The 14,111-nt window shown below is 35.7% G+C and overlaps 1 protein-coding gene across 1 annotated transcript in view; it reads right to left on the reverse strand.

The window, feature by feature from the left end:
* HBS1L (HBS1 like translational GTPase) overlaps nt 1-14,111 on the reverse strand; it is a 59,288-nt gene that overhangs the window by 23,554 nt on the left and 21,623 nt on the right. Inside the window, exon 5 of the mRNA XM_084203169.1 lies at nt 1,692-1,800. Within this exon, the coding sequence (XP_084059295.1) occupies nt 1,692-1,800 (109 nt within the window). The remainder of the gene's footprint in view (nt 1-1,691; nt 1,801-14,111) is intronic.

Genomic DNA, 14,111 nt, shown 5'->3' on the forward strand with positions numbered 1-14,111 from the left:
TCTGCCACTGAACTGTAAGCAAGCATGATATGTCAGTGACCCAGAAAAGAAGCAGAATGGCTGAGAACCATGTTGGAGACAACCACCTTTCATCAGAGACTGAGTCATCACTTGCCTATCCAAGAATTACTAAAGTCTCAGATGAAGAAGCATTCCTCTTATCTCCTTCCCTGTGGAGTAGGCACACATGCTAGGTATCAGAGATAAAAAATTCTTGCTCTTTTTTAGAAACAAACATTTTAAGTAGCCATTATTACAGATTAAAAGAAAAAAAAAATCAGTCACAACTACATAAAATTAGCTGGCAGATCTTCTTCACTCACTTAATATTCCTTTATTTTTCTAAACTTCTATCCAAATTAAATTATTATAGAAGTCCCCATGAAAATCTCCAACTTTTAAGAAGTTTAATAAAAACAAAAGAGATGAAGGTGCCTGGAACTTCATGAGTCCAGTTGTCAAACCCAGACCCACTGATTAGTAGACAGCAAGTGAAAAAAAAAATGCTTCCTTTATATATTGCAATTCTCAAACAGTACAGACAAAATATTTTGGAAGTCACAGAAATTTTTAATTTGGAGCTTATTGCATCTAAGGAGATTGAATGAAGGTGATGTCTTTTAGCAATGATATTTGGTAGCATAAATGAGTAATGACATCAGTTTCACACCTTGTATTAAATGTGCTTAAGTAGATGAAACTGCTTGCTTTCCACTCAGTTATCAAACATGCACAAGATACTGTAAGATAAAGACTATGCTGCCCTCTTACTTCCAAGAATGCTTTCCAGATCAGAACTACAAACACTGCAGGATGAGGTTGGGATGTTGGCACTTACACTGGAGAATTTTTTGACCTCAGGATGAACTGTGGAATTTCTTGCCACAGATTAGACAGCTACTGTAAGACTGGGTTCAAAACAGAATAAGGGTACCTAAGTAAGAAAAATTCTTAATAGAAATAGACAAAACCAAAAAATAAATAAAAATTGTGCAGAACCACAGAACAATACACAACACCATGATATGGACCATATTCCCAACACACATGCCCTGTTGTTGTATATTTCTTTCACTATTCACTGCTGGCTATTGCTGTAGGTAGACTCTGATTCAAATGTCTGTCTTCTTGCTCTCATGAGACATCCCCCTTAACAGTTCCAAGTCAGGACAAAATTAGAAGCACTAATTTAGCTATAGCACAAGTAGGACCAAACTCAACAGTTGTACCCTGGACACCTGTTAAAGTTAATAAAAGCTGCAGAGGAAGGCATGGTTAAGCCATAAGTGATTGTTTTCCCCATCAACTATTCTTAAATACATTACTTCCTTTGAAGAACAAGCAATTACAGTTAAGATTTATTGATTTCATAATTCCACTTAGAGAACTAAATTTAAAATAAACGAACACCAAGAAAGTTCAGTATTCTATGAAGCGGATGTTTAAATAATCTGACTACCTGATATCTCTATGCACGATTCATAGTGAAAGGATTTGTTAAACTCAAAACGTGAGGTACCATCTTCTGAAAGTAATTCTGAGTCAAACAAGAAGCTGAGATGGTTAGTTCTGAAGAGTGACACTAAAACTGCTGTGAAAAATAGAAAAAAATAATAAGAAAACTTGCTACAGGTGCATCAGTCTGAAAGAAGAACTGCTGATGTACCTTGATGTATGAGGGCTTGGCTTACCATGGAACTTCAAATCCCATAGATTGTTTCTTTCCAGACACTGTCATTTTGGCAATTTTTGGCACAATTTCAGATTCCATTCTGGCTGACTGGGAATCCCTTGTTTTTCCTAGTAATAGACAAAAAGTAAGTTTGAACTTAAGGTTGTGACTAACAGGTATTAAATACAAAGTCTAACAAGTCCCATTACTTCTCTCCAACCCAGCAATACCAGTCCTTTGTGACCAACACACACATTTCAGTCTAATATGTGCATATATTACATAATTAATCAAAAAAATCTACAGTTAGATCTATTGTGAAAAATCTCACCTCTATCTCTAAGCATTCACATGACACCTATCGGATGCAAGAGCTTTACTAGAAGCAGCTCTGCAGGGTGCCAGAAGCATTTCATGCAACACAAGATAAAGAAACAGTTTGCAGCTGCTCACTAGATGATTGGATTAATTCTTCTTTAGAGTTTTTCTTTTGCCTTAATATTGCTAACATTGTAAAGCAAAAAAATAAGTCCAACTCAGACAATGCTAGCAGCAGCACCAGCTATGTGTGGGCTGCAAGGCCTTTCCTGAAACCTGAAAACAGAGTTGTCTCGTACTGAATTACACTTAAGAAGCCAAGCAATACTCCAAAGCTAGCTAATTTCAAGGTTATTTAGAAGTAATTACCAGAATTGAGTAACTTAATAACTTAAAGGTATTAACTTTTACCATAACTTAAATGAAAAAATTAAAGTTCATTCTTTGCTTTGTGAAACTAGTTGCACAACTAATAGCACTACAGAGCTATTAGCTTCTTATCAAGCTATAAAAAAAAGATGAATTATTTACTCTGCAGAGGAGGGGGTTATATAAAAGAAGTAAACTAGACATTTTCTTTGGACAGTTCCCTTGTTATTATTTTAGGATCCTTTCTTCCTTCAAGGAAGAAGTCTTCCTGTATTACAGCATTTGTGACAGCTGCTGCACATTGTGTTCTGAAGGATGTTACACACATGACAAAGCAAAAAAAATAAGCCAAATTCAGAATTAAGCTGCAATTTTTAAACACACTTTACCTACAAGTGTATCTGAAAACTAGAAAAACACCACTACTCTTCCAGTATTGGACCAATTCCGATACTCAAGAGTCAAGTGAATACCGAGTTACCCCCAAGTGTTTTAGATACACTACATTAGGATGAACTACTGGAGCCATTTGGCCCTACTCATTTATGTTAATGCTGCACTTCCTTCTAAAGCACAACGGCTACACCTTTAAACCACAAGATCAAATTGGTTTGTAGGTTACATAAATGATTGCGGTCAAGGCTGCTGAAGATTTCAGACAAGGAAGCAGAATACCACAGACATGTCTACAACTGCAAACCAAAAAAGCAAACAATCACAATACAGATGGAGACATTCTTATTTATCTGATGACTTGGTCTTCATCTCCCTCCTTTGTCTTATCTGCTGATACTCATTTTACTTAAATGCCACCTGCAGATCTCTGCCAGTAGTAGTCTGTATGTGGTTTATGAATACTTGCATACAAATAGGAAACACAATTAGGAGAAATAAAAGCAACAACAGAAAGCATGGCTTACAAGAATCTCAAATCATGTAATTAACAAATATAAATATTCAGAATATAAAATTCTCACTGGACAGGGACTCAGTTAAGCACAAAGATAGTGTTTCATCTTCAAGATGGCTTACAGCATTTTTAAATAAGGAAACACTACAGTTACAGTAAAAACTACATTACTTTTGTTGCCAAATTGGTATATTTTTCTACATCAATTCTAACAATTTTCAAGCAGATATAATCTTCAACTGACAGGTAAACATGAATGCTTTACATATCATTTGAAAGCTGAATTCTCAGAAAATACCATGTTTGAAATCTGGCTACAAGGAATTAATAATTACAAATAACACAATTAAATTGAAATGAGACTAGTTGAAAGAAAAGACAATAATTAGCATTATACAATGTGAAAATAATTTGCAATCTATTAGTCCAAAAGCCAAAGGTTTTACAAAACACATCTTCTCTAATCAATTCCAAAATTAAGCTTTATTCTGTACAAATAACGCTGTAGTGTGTGACACAGACTCAAATTGTACGAGGAGACTTAACATATTCAACAAATGGAGTATTTGAGACAGAAAAAAAAGCACCTTAAAACTAGAATTTAGGAAACACTACAAGTTGAAAGAAGATACAAACCTAAAATCACAAAGAACAAGAGAAAGTAAAATAATAGTGCATTAAAGTTGACTTTAATTATATATTCTTTACTTTTATAAGTAACAATAACAATAATAAATAATTATAAAAATAAATAAATACTAAAGCATAGGTGGAGCAAGGAAGCAGACTGGGATCATATAAAGACAAATCAAGTCATAGGAATAATCCAAGAATGGCGACATTCATACAGATGAAAAGGCAAGGCAAGAATTATTAGTAACACTACTGATAGAAGCATCAAATACAATTTTCAGCCTTCAATGTTTTTATAACCAAGTACAATAAAATCAAGCAGAACATTTGAGATAAGGACCAAGTCTGTCTTTTATGCATTGCAGGCGCCATTAAAGATTAATAATTATGGCTTCATTACAAAGGACAGAAGGCTGGGAAAGGAGTATACTTTACTATCTAATCTATAGGGAACCGGAGAAAACTGCATGATAAATTCTTATCTGCTCTAGCAGGCAAAGCAAAAGCTATTCGGCACTTAACAGATTGCATGCAAATCCTTAAATTGCACCTTGGAACTAAAAGGAAGTCAATGCACAAAGCTGATACAATTCTTAAAACACTTCTTAATCTACAAGCAGGGTACCCTATGGCAGCTGAAGTGCACTACAAACCCAGAAAAAACATAGAAACAGTAATCCCAATCTGATTAGGACAAGAGCAGCTGTGGAAAATCAACTTCTGAAGGGAAAGGATTACAAGGATATACAGATTTTTACCAAGAAGGCCTTCATAAAGTTCTTCATACCTACTGCCACTTGGACATTCTCAAACACATACCTAGGTAATTCAATGGCAATATGTTTCCTAAATCAAGAGTACAGATAAAATAAAAACAGATACATCTTTCACAGACTCCAAAAGAAGTCCCATTACATTTCACTACTCTAAGCATTGCAAGAAATAAATCTAAGTGTGTATCCCTACACATAAATGCACTGCTTGACATAACACTAGGAAAATTTAAAATTTTCCTTCCAGAGAAATACATAGTCTACATTTATAAATCATAAAAATTAAAACTGAAAATAAAAAAGTAAAATCGAAAAGGCTTATCAGCATGATAGTTCTCACAATTCAGAATGTTCAAATCCCCCAACTTCTAGACTATTTTAAGCAAAGTAGCTCCAGAGAGGTATTTGGTACTTAGACTGCACTGACATCAGAGTACCTGGGCTAAAGCACACTGTAGCTACAAGTCAAACACTACTACAAATGTACTGATCAGCCTTGTCTCAGTATTAAACTGGGATCAGCCTAACACCAAAGGGAACAAAGAGACCTGCACTGCCATACTACAATACAACTGGAGTGTATGACACCTTGACAAACTCCTCTTCTATTATTCTTGGCTGTGTTTTTACCTTTCCTGTGACTGCCAGTTGGTCTTCTGACTTAACAGACCCAAAAGTCTGTTAAGATTTATTCAAAAAGTATTATTAATGACACCTGATATAACTTCAAAATTGTTAGCAATACAACCCCAAAATCTAATGGCACAATCAACTACCTGCAGGCTGATAAACATAGATGATGATGATGACATAGACAGATACATATGCAGGAAGGAAGTAAAACATTGGGATAGTCTTTAAAAATTAACACAGTCTCTCTAGATGTTCAAGATGCAACAGTAGAAGTATATAGATTTAGTCAACCACCTCCCTTTAGCATGAGCAACTCTCTGTGGATTTCATTTCATTTCATTTCTACTGGTTATAAGCAGTACCAGTAGAAGATCTGTACAAACAAATCAAAAGATTACTCTGGCTACATTATCAAACATAAAAGGCTTGATAAATCTTTTTTTCAACTTTGACACTTAACACTGAAAGCAACAGGAAGATAAAAATTAATCTCTCCTCTAATTCTGTCAGAGAAATGGAAGGTTTTAGTAAACGGAAGAGTTGATTGACAGTGTAGTCTGTTCCCAGGTAGTTGAGAGGTGAACGAAAAGAGAAATCTGTTAAACAGCCAGTCTCTCAAAAAAAAAAACCACTCTATCAAATGGATATTGGCATATTTGGAGAAATGCACACGGAGAAATTCACACTAGCACTGGGTGTTCAAATCCACACTGACTTTGTCCAGATGACCATATCTTTCCAATAGCTGTAACAAAATGCCACTGCTCTCAATTCCTATACACAGAAGGCTCTCCTCCCAAGTAGTCTTTCATTCATCCAACTGTAAATTGGCACTGAAACTCTACACTCAACTAGCCCACTGCACAGAGAAGCCTGTTTTTGATACAATGAACCAGAATGTTTTATATGCCTGAATTCAGCTTGAAAAACAAATGTCAAGACAGGCATGTCTTCAGCTTATGCATTTTCAGATGGCAATTCCATTAAAAAAAATCCATGTCTACTCACAAACCAACTACTAGTGGTACATAAGCACTGGCAAAGGATCACACCTTCAAGGGAATTATGTTCCAATTAACTGTAGGCAGCTTGCTGTTAGTTTTTCACTTGCATGATTTTGACATTTTTATTGGTTATACTGATTCTTCTCTTTTCAAAATTGGATGTGCACTCGAAGGCAGCTGCATACTATTTCAATTTTGAATGGGGATGAGAATCTTACATTCCACTGACACTTGACAGACAAAATAAAGTTACTTAAGCAGGTCCTCCTAATGCTGTCTAAACTAGCACTGCCATGAGAAAAAAACACACATGCAACACCATGCTTTCTAATCTACAAGAAACGGTTTGCATCCTTTCCTCTGCTACAGACTTTCTATATAACCACAAACAAGTCACTTACACCTCTGTCTGCTCATTGTACAGCAATAGCCACCAATTACATAAAAGAAAACGGCACTGGTTTTGAGCACCATGTCATGAACTTGGTGCACATGTCATGAAAAGACACAGTTCTGTCTGAAAAACAGAATTAATAACCAAGGCTCCTCTCAAGATAACACACTTCCCTTCCTATATGCTCTGCTATATTTTAAACTAATTTTAAGACCCTGCAATTGTGAAAATATTTCAAATGTGGACTACGCATGAGTGAGTCAACCAGATGTAGACACCCACACGATTATACACAATTTCATGTTCAGAACCATGTATCACCTGTTTGACCACACATATCTGGGTTTATATTAATATCTAATAAATCCATCCTGTCACACAACCCACCTGAAAAACTGTTTACATTTTTCTATTTATGCCACAAACATCATGAGCTTTAAGCCTTTAAATAATTTTTTTAAATTCTTCTTAAAAACAGTAGGATTTTATTTTTATCTCTTTAAATGTCACAGTACATGGGAAAAATAACAAAGAAATATCAAAACTTGTCAAATTAGAGATATGCTACTGAAAATGATTTGTTTTGGTTTCATAATTAAACTGAATTATTTGACATTCATGAATTCTACAAAATGCTCTAGGATATAGTGGTAACTTGCAGTTAGGTAAGTTTGCACTGGGATGCAGTACACAGTATCACCAGTGGCATTGGTACTGTGTATTAGTACTACATATCACAACTCTGAGAACACTATCAGAAGTCCAAGATTCTTAACAATGTACCACCAATACATAACAGGACTACAGAACTCAGAACATCCTATATTTCCTAAATTGAGACAGCTTTCTAACCTTTAAAACATTCTGCCTGCATATAATTTGCTGTGCATCATCCCTACAGGTCATCAATTAAATGTTTTTCAATGCAACAGCAGTGACAAAGTCTGTATTTGTGAGAACTTCAACTTGCAGAATTCCTTCCATATTCCTTCCATATTCCTCCCATAACTTCAGTAGCTAAATTAAACTGGTTCAAAACAGCCACTTTTAGAAAACCGTATGTCATTATCCTACCACGAACTGCAACATACAAGTGATGCTACTGAACATCCACAGCACTTCCAAAAACAATGCAACAGTCCAAAATAATAGAAAAGACAACTTGCTAAGTCACCACCCAAGTGATGAGACACAGCCATACTTAAGACATTACTGAAAACAATTCTCCAAACAAGAACACTGAACTTTTTCTTTTTAAAAGAAAGGTTATTTCCTAATAGAAACCACAGTCAGGGGCTTTCCAGGTAACTTGGTCTCAATGTTATAACTATTACCTTCTCTGCAAAGTTTCAGAGGGTGAATATGATTTTTTTTTTCATGTAACTCAGAGCAGGCATTTTCACTGAAAATGCTGAAAATACAAATGTTCACTTGCACCTAACTATAAGAACTTTTTTGGTTTGATACAACAAGAGGGAAGAGAGATACAGCAGGTTCTTGAGTGGTGATATTCCTGAGTCTGTCCATCATGGACCAGTTTTCTGGGATCCACAACATACAAACAGCACAACTTGCCGTCCCAAGACTGAAGTTCCAGAAAAGTTTGCCTCACAACATGCAGCTGCAACAACTGTGTGTGCAGCAGCCACAGTCAGAAGGGCTGGCAGCCTGCTACAGCCAGCCTGCTACAGCCAGCTGGCACTCCTCACCTCTCTGGCTTTACTTTCAATGTTTGCAGTTTTGAGCAAGTTGACATCACTAGTCCAAAAATTAATTTGTTCAAGTGAGGCTCCTGCCTCACTTTTTTTTTTTTTTTTTTTTTTTTACTTCCAAACAGGGAGAACAAACAAACTGGAAGATAAAAGATACAACAAAGTTTTTAAAAATGGCACCTAAGGAAGGTATTATTTGCATAAACTAAATCCACCAAGTGATCTTTCCACATTCTGAAAACCCACTTGATTTTGCTTTAGCAAACAGTTTGCCCATGCTCTTATGGTTTAAGTTTTAAAAACTAAATCCCTGAAACACTTCATCAACATTCAGTAAGTAGCTGCTACAACTGTTTTTATCCAGGCTGGACACAACAGTGTCACCTGAACTCGAATTCTACCTCTCCTGTGGTCTCCATAGTTTCCTACCATAACAATAAACTGGAGGCATAAATCTGTCCTGGATACATCATAAAAACAAACAAAACTGGAGGGCAAGAGGAAAAAACCATATAGTGAGAACAGGTAAGCAATAAGACACACAGATTATCAAGAACATGAAGAATGAAAATCAGTCAAGCAGAGAAGATAAAACACAGTGACACAGTGAGCATGGGAAAAAAAAACAACTACAGTATTAGTGAACAACCTAAACTGAGGAAAAACTGTATAAGGAGAAACTAAGAGGCCACACACAATGACAAGTTACATGCAAAGCTAAACATGAACAAAGGAAGCAGAAAATGAGCAGAACTGAAAGCAAATGCAAAGTATGCCTGGAAAAGAGCAAGCATGGAAAATAATAATGGCCAATTATTGGAAAAATAGGTAGGAAACTGGGAATTGCTAGATAAGGAGTTTGAAATTATGAAGTAGGAAAAAATGGAACTGCAATAAAAAATGTGGAATAACATCAGGAAATAAATACATTTAGGGCACAAAGACAAATTCGATAAAAAAATTGAACACAACTGATAAGTCAGAGGATTAGAGGGACACAGACATGGATGTTAGATCAGGTTGAAGTGAATGGAGTGGAATGTGTTATAACAAGGCAACATTTTCTTTCCTGTCTGAAACATAGCCAAAATTTCTGGAGTCTCACCATGTCTCTTGCCATCAATACTACCTCCCCGAATGAAGCCAAATGATACAGAATCCAGCAGTCAGTTACAGCTGCATTCTCTTGCTCTTCTCACCTGAAACATCTTCCTGTGAGAATTTTCTGGCCATCAGGACTTATTTAATTTACACACAGTCAAGCCTGCAAGCAGTACAAAATTAATGTTACCTATTAAAGTTATTTTTTCCAAGTGACTCCTTACTGCAATCATTCCATCGAATTGTGCACATTTCATTTCGAATATCTAATGTTGCCAGAAACACATCTCAGAGAACAGTGTATACTTTTATATAAAAGATTTTACTTAGGTCTATTACTACTAGGAAGTTTCAGCATTTTCACAACTTAAACTTGTTTGTCTCAATATCTGGATGCCTAAATCAACATTCCAATTTTTATGAAATTATAAGTAACACATGACAGAAAAGAAATGCACAGACCAGTTCTATATGCAGACTATTGGTACAGTCTTTCCAGAAACATGGATAATTAGTCCGGTTTGCATTCATGGCTCATCTGTTAAGGGAAAGACAGGCACTGATGCTATAGCAAAACTCTTAAGATTTCCAGTTTCACTAAGCCAACACCTCCCCTGTAGAAGAACGGAGATCTCCTGCGCAGAAGGGCAGACTGGGGGGTGGTGCGTGTTTTCCTTTCGAGAAAACCCAAACATCGCCTGTCTCCTTTTGATGTTTCCGACATGTAAAGGTCCAATAGGAACTCAACTACCAAAACAGCAACTTTCTCATCCACCAAGTTTTTCAAAAGGATGTGCCTGTGATATTTCTCATACCTACGCCTTTTAGCTCAATGGACTAAAATTCAGTCCTTCACATGACCGTAACTCAGCACAACTCATCCTGTAACTACTGAAACCTAATTTGTGGGAGGTGTATTGCTCTGCATTCTAGCAATGCCAACGATACCCATTCTCAATCCGTAACTGAAGCTATGATCTCCTGCAAAAATAATTTATTAGATATTTGCAGCTGTTCTGTAACAGCACCTTTACTCTCCCCCAGATACACAACCATAAGTCGTTGGTGGTGTTTTCTAACTCAACGAATTCTTCTTAAATGACTGTGAATTGTCTTTCACTGAGATTTACAAAAAGCTCAGTCTGATATTTCTGAAGTGCAACTTCCTACCATAAATGGTCACGTAAAGAGCAGAGTCAGCACTATGGGCAGGATAACCCTAAAAAGGTATCCCCTTAAGCCAGTCACTTAATTGAACAGAACACAGAGTCCATGCAAATTACCAGAATTTCTGTTAAACCTTGGCCCAAAATGAGTATGTAAAACTGAAAGTACAGCATGTACATTCTACTACAATTATATCAAATTTCCAAAAATAACAAATAGCAATTTCAGGTTTAATTCATAACTGATGTTATAATGCCAGAGGATGGTGCTATCTGCACATCATTCAGATAATTCAGAAACACCATACCCTTTACATGTTGACATTATTTATGCAAGAACATTTCTGTTGATTGTATTGAAGGAGGGCAAGGCATTTTACAGAAAGAAAGCTTTCCTGATGCACAACTTTTATTTATGCACTAAAACTACTTCAGTATGAAACAGAAGTTTAAGAACAATGAACACAAAAAACATAGAAGCAATCTGACAGTATTTAGACAGTAAAATCATCTTACATTTGTTCAACTTTTCCACAACCATTCTGCAAATTTTCTCCTGAAACTTAATGAGATAGCATTCTAAAGTTGCAGAAGAAAATGTATTTACTAGCCCTACACAACTGTTTAATCTGTAAATATTTCTAGCATTTTTAAGTTCCAGAAAAATGCAGAAGTTTTATGTGGTGAGAACTTGTAGGCAGGACTAACTAAAACCTTCTTTCAATTTAGGTTCTCTGAATTCTCAACCCTCTCTCTCTGCTGGTGACATTACAATCACACCAGATCCTCTCCATGACTTCAGGGCTGGCAATGCAGACAGCATAAGGCAATGCCACAGCACAAGGTACATTTCAGAGGGGAAGACTGGTGGCTTCAGAAGGCCAAAAGCCTAATCACATATAAAAAATTTTTCAGTTACTGAAAAAAGCAGTTCAGGGGCTTATTAAGATGTGATTTTAAAGAAGCAAGTGTTCAACAGGTTGAGTATAGGTTAAAAGAAAAAAAAAATACAAAACAAGTACAGCAATACTGTGCACACATGACCATCCCCTACTGTAAATTGAAATACAAATGCATTTAATCAAAAAAACTAGGAGTTGTTCATGAGTACAAGGGAGAAACTCACTGACTGACATTGACTTCTGCATTTCTGCAAGGTTATGGTAATCAAACAGAAAATCCTCAGAGATGTCCCCTTTCAGTTTGTGGAGTTTTTTCCCTTAAAAAGACAAAAGAATAGACATTCTACTTACATATTTTACAAAAAGTCAGCCAAATACTCCCATTTTGAAAGCTTTACCTATAATGAAGATAAAGGAAGAAATAGTATTTACTAGAATTTTATTAAAGGTAAAGAGAGTAGGAGTGGAAGGGTAGGATTGCCAGCAAAAATGGAACTGAATAGATGGAAGTACATTATATGGAGCAGTTTCTGTTTCAAGGGGTTTTGCTTTGGTTTGATGAAACTGACTTCTGGATCGTCCTTGCCATGCCCACCACCTCCTACTCACATGGATGGAGACATCTTCCCAAGCCAGTAGTTAGGGTACTTCTCAGGGATGTGGCAAAACTAATTACAAAGTCTTTACTATACCTGACAGAAACTGTAGATGATATGGGTATCACCCACAGCACAGTATATGTTCAGACTCTTGATGTTTTGGGGGGGGCTTTTTTCTTCTACTTAAGCAAGAGACAACCTTCCCACTAAAAAGCATTTCACTATAACTACTAACCAGGTTTGGGTGTGAGCCTCAGTTCTAAATCAACTTTGTGTTCAGTATTTGCAGAACTCAAAGCAAACCTAAGTTGCATTTTTGCTACAAATACTTAAATGCCTCTTGAATTCCACAGTCCATAGCCATAGTGGAGATCTGAACTCAAGAAGAATTCCTTCAGGGCATTGTGCTGCTTTCACTAAGAAACAAAACTGCTACAGAGGAATGAGATACTAACGAACAAAGATGAATAAAGTTCCCGAACTTTTTCTTCTGAAACATAAATATTCTTAACAGTCATAATGTGAAAAATGTACCAAAAGTATTATGGTTCTCTATATTGAAAACTACAATTAGATACAAGAACACAAAAATAAATCATTACCAACAAAAAAACCTCTCTCTAATACAGTGAAAACAAGTATGTTACTTTAAATCCCCAAATAAAAATCATTAAAAGGTATTACTTTGACCAAATAAATTAGACACAGCCATTTTCCAAACTGCCAAAAGATAATGTTTAGTGTTTGGGTTTCTTGATCAGGAGCAATTTTAATAAACTGAGGAAACTGACAAGGAAAAAGCTGACAGTATTAACCAGAATGGAAGTAATGATGCTGGACGGCAGGCTCCAGTGAAGATAAACCCAGTAAAACACAAGACTGACAGTCTAACAAGCTCACCTTCAGAAACAGCTGTATTCTATGCAAGGCTGCTAGCTCAGTGAACCCAAGAATAACAAGTGAAATAGAAGCTAAGACGTTACACCTAATACTCGCTTTCCATTTTAAAGAAATCTAGCAGAACAGGGCCTGCCCATATGTCCCCAAGAAAATGCGAATTTTTATTTTCAATGAATGGAATTTTCATTTTCAATGGAAATTTACGTAAGGTAAATATCTAACTACTGTAAATAGCTTACATTAACTAATAATACACATGAATGATGGAAAAGGTACCTCTGATAGGTTACAGGCATCAATACACAACTCCCAGACCTAGGAGCTGATAGGCTCCTAATTAACAGAGATGTAATCAAATACAATAGAGTAGGAAAGATGGTATTCACAGTTTTACAAAACAGAATAGCTCAAAGGTACTGTAACTTGAAAATCCTACCTCTTTTGCTATTGCAACTAATCTCTTATCCAAAATGTCTTATTCCAACTAATCTGTTAATATCCAAAACTTAGGCAACTGAAAATGTGTAATCTTGTAAAAAGTTAAATAACAGATTAACTGAGTTTATTTTTAAAAATTCAATCTTTAGCAGTTAAATGCATACATCTAAAAGCCACTTGAATAATCACTCTGAAGCTAAAAATGTAAAATATTCAAATTTATACCATTCAGAAAGAGTAAATGTTAAGAAACAACAAATCAGACACAAAAGGAACTAAAATACATTGATATTTGCACATACAAATTAGGTCAAGTTAAACAATTCACACAATCTGTTCAAAAGAAACATTCTGAGTGAACATACACCCTTCGACAGTGCTTCTTGTACTAGGATTAAATGTAAAATAATGAAGCAAAAACATTTAAGAGAACCAAGAAAAATAATTAACAAGGTGCTGTTTCTCCTTTGCATTTTTTCTCCAAATAACACTAATATTGATCAACCTACTCTTCCCCACCTTAACTCTTCCAAGATTTCTGATTAAGGGATGATGTTTCATGCTATTGGTTCAATTTTGCATTATTA

This window comes from Fringilla coelebs (assembly GCF_963513975.1).
Source record: "Fringilla coelebs genome assembly, chromosome: 3".
Lineage (NCBI taxonomy): Eukaryota > Metazoa > Chordata > Aves > Passeriformes > Fringillidae > Fringilla > Fringilla coelebs.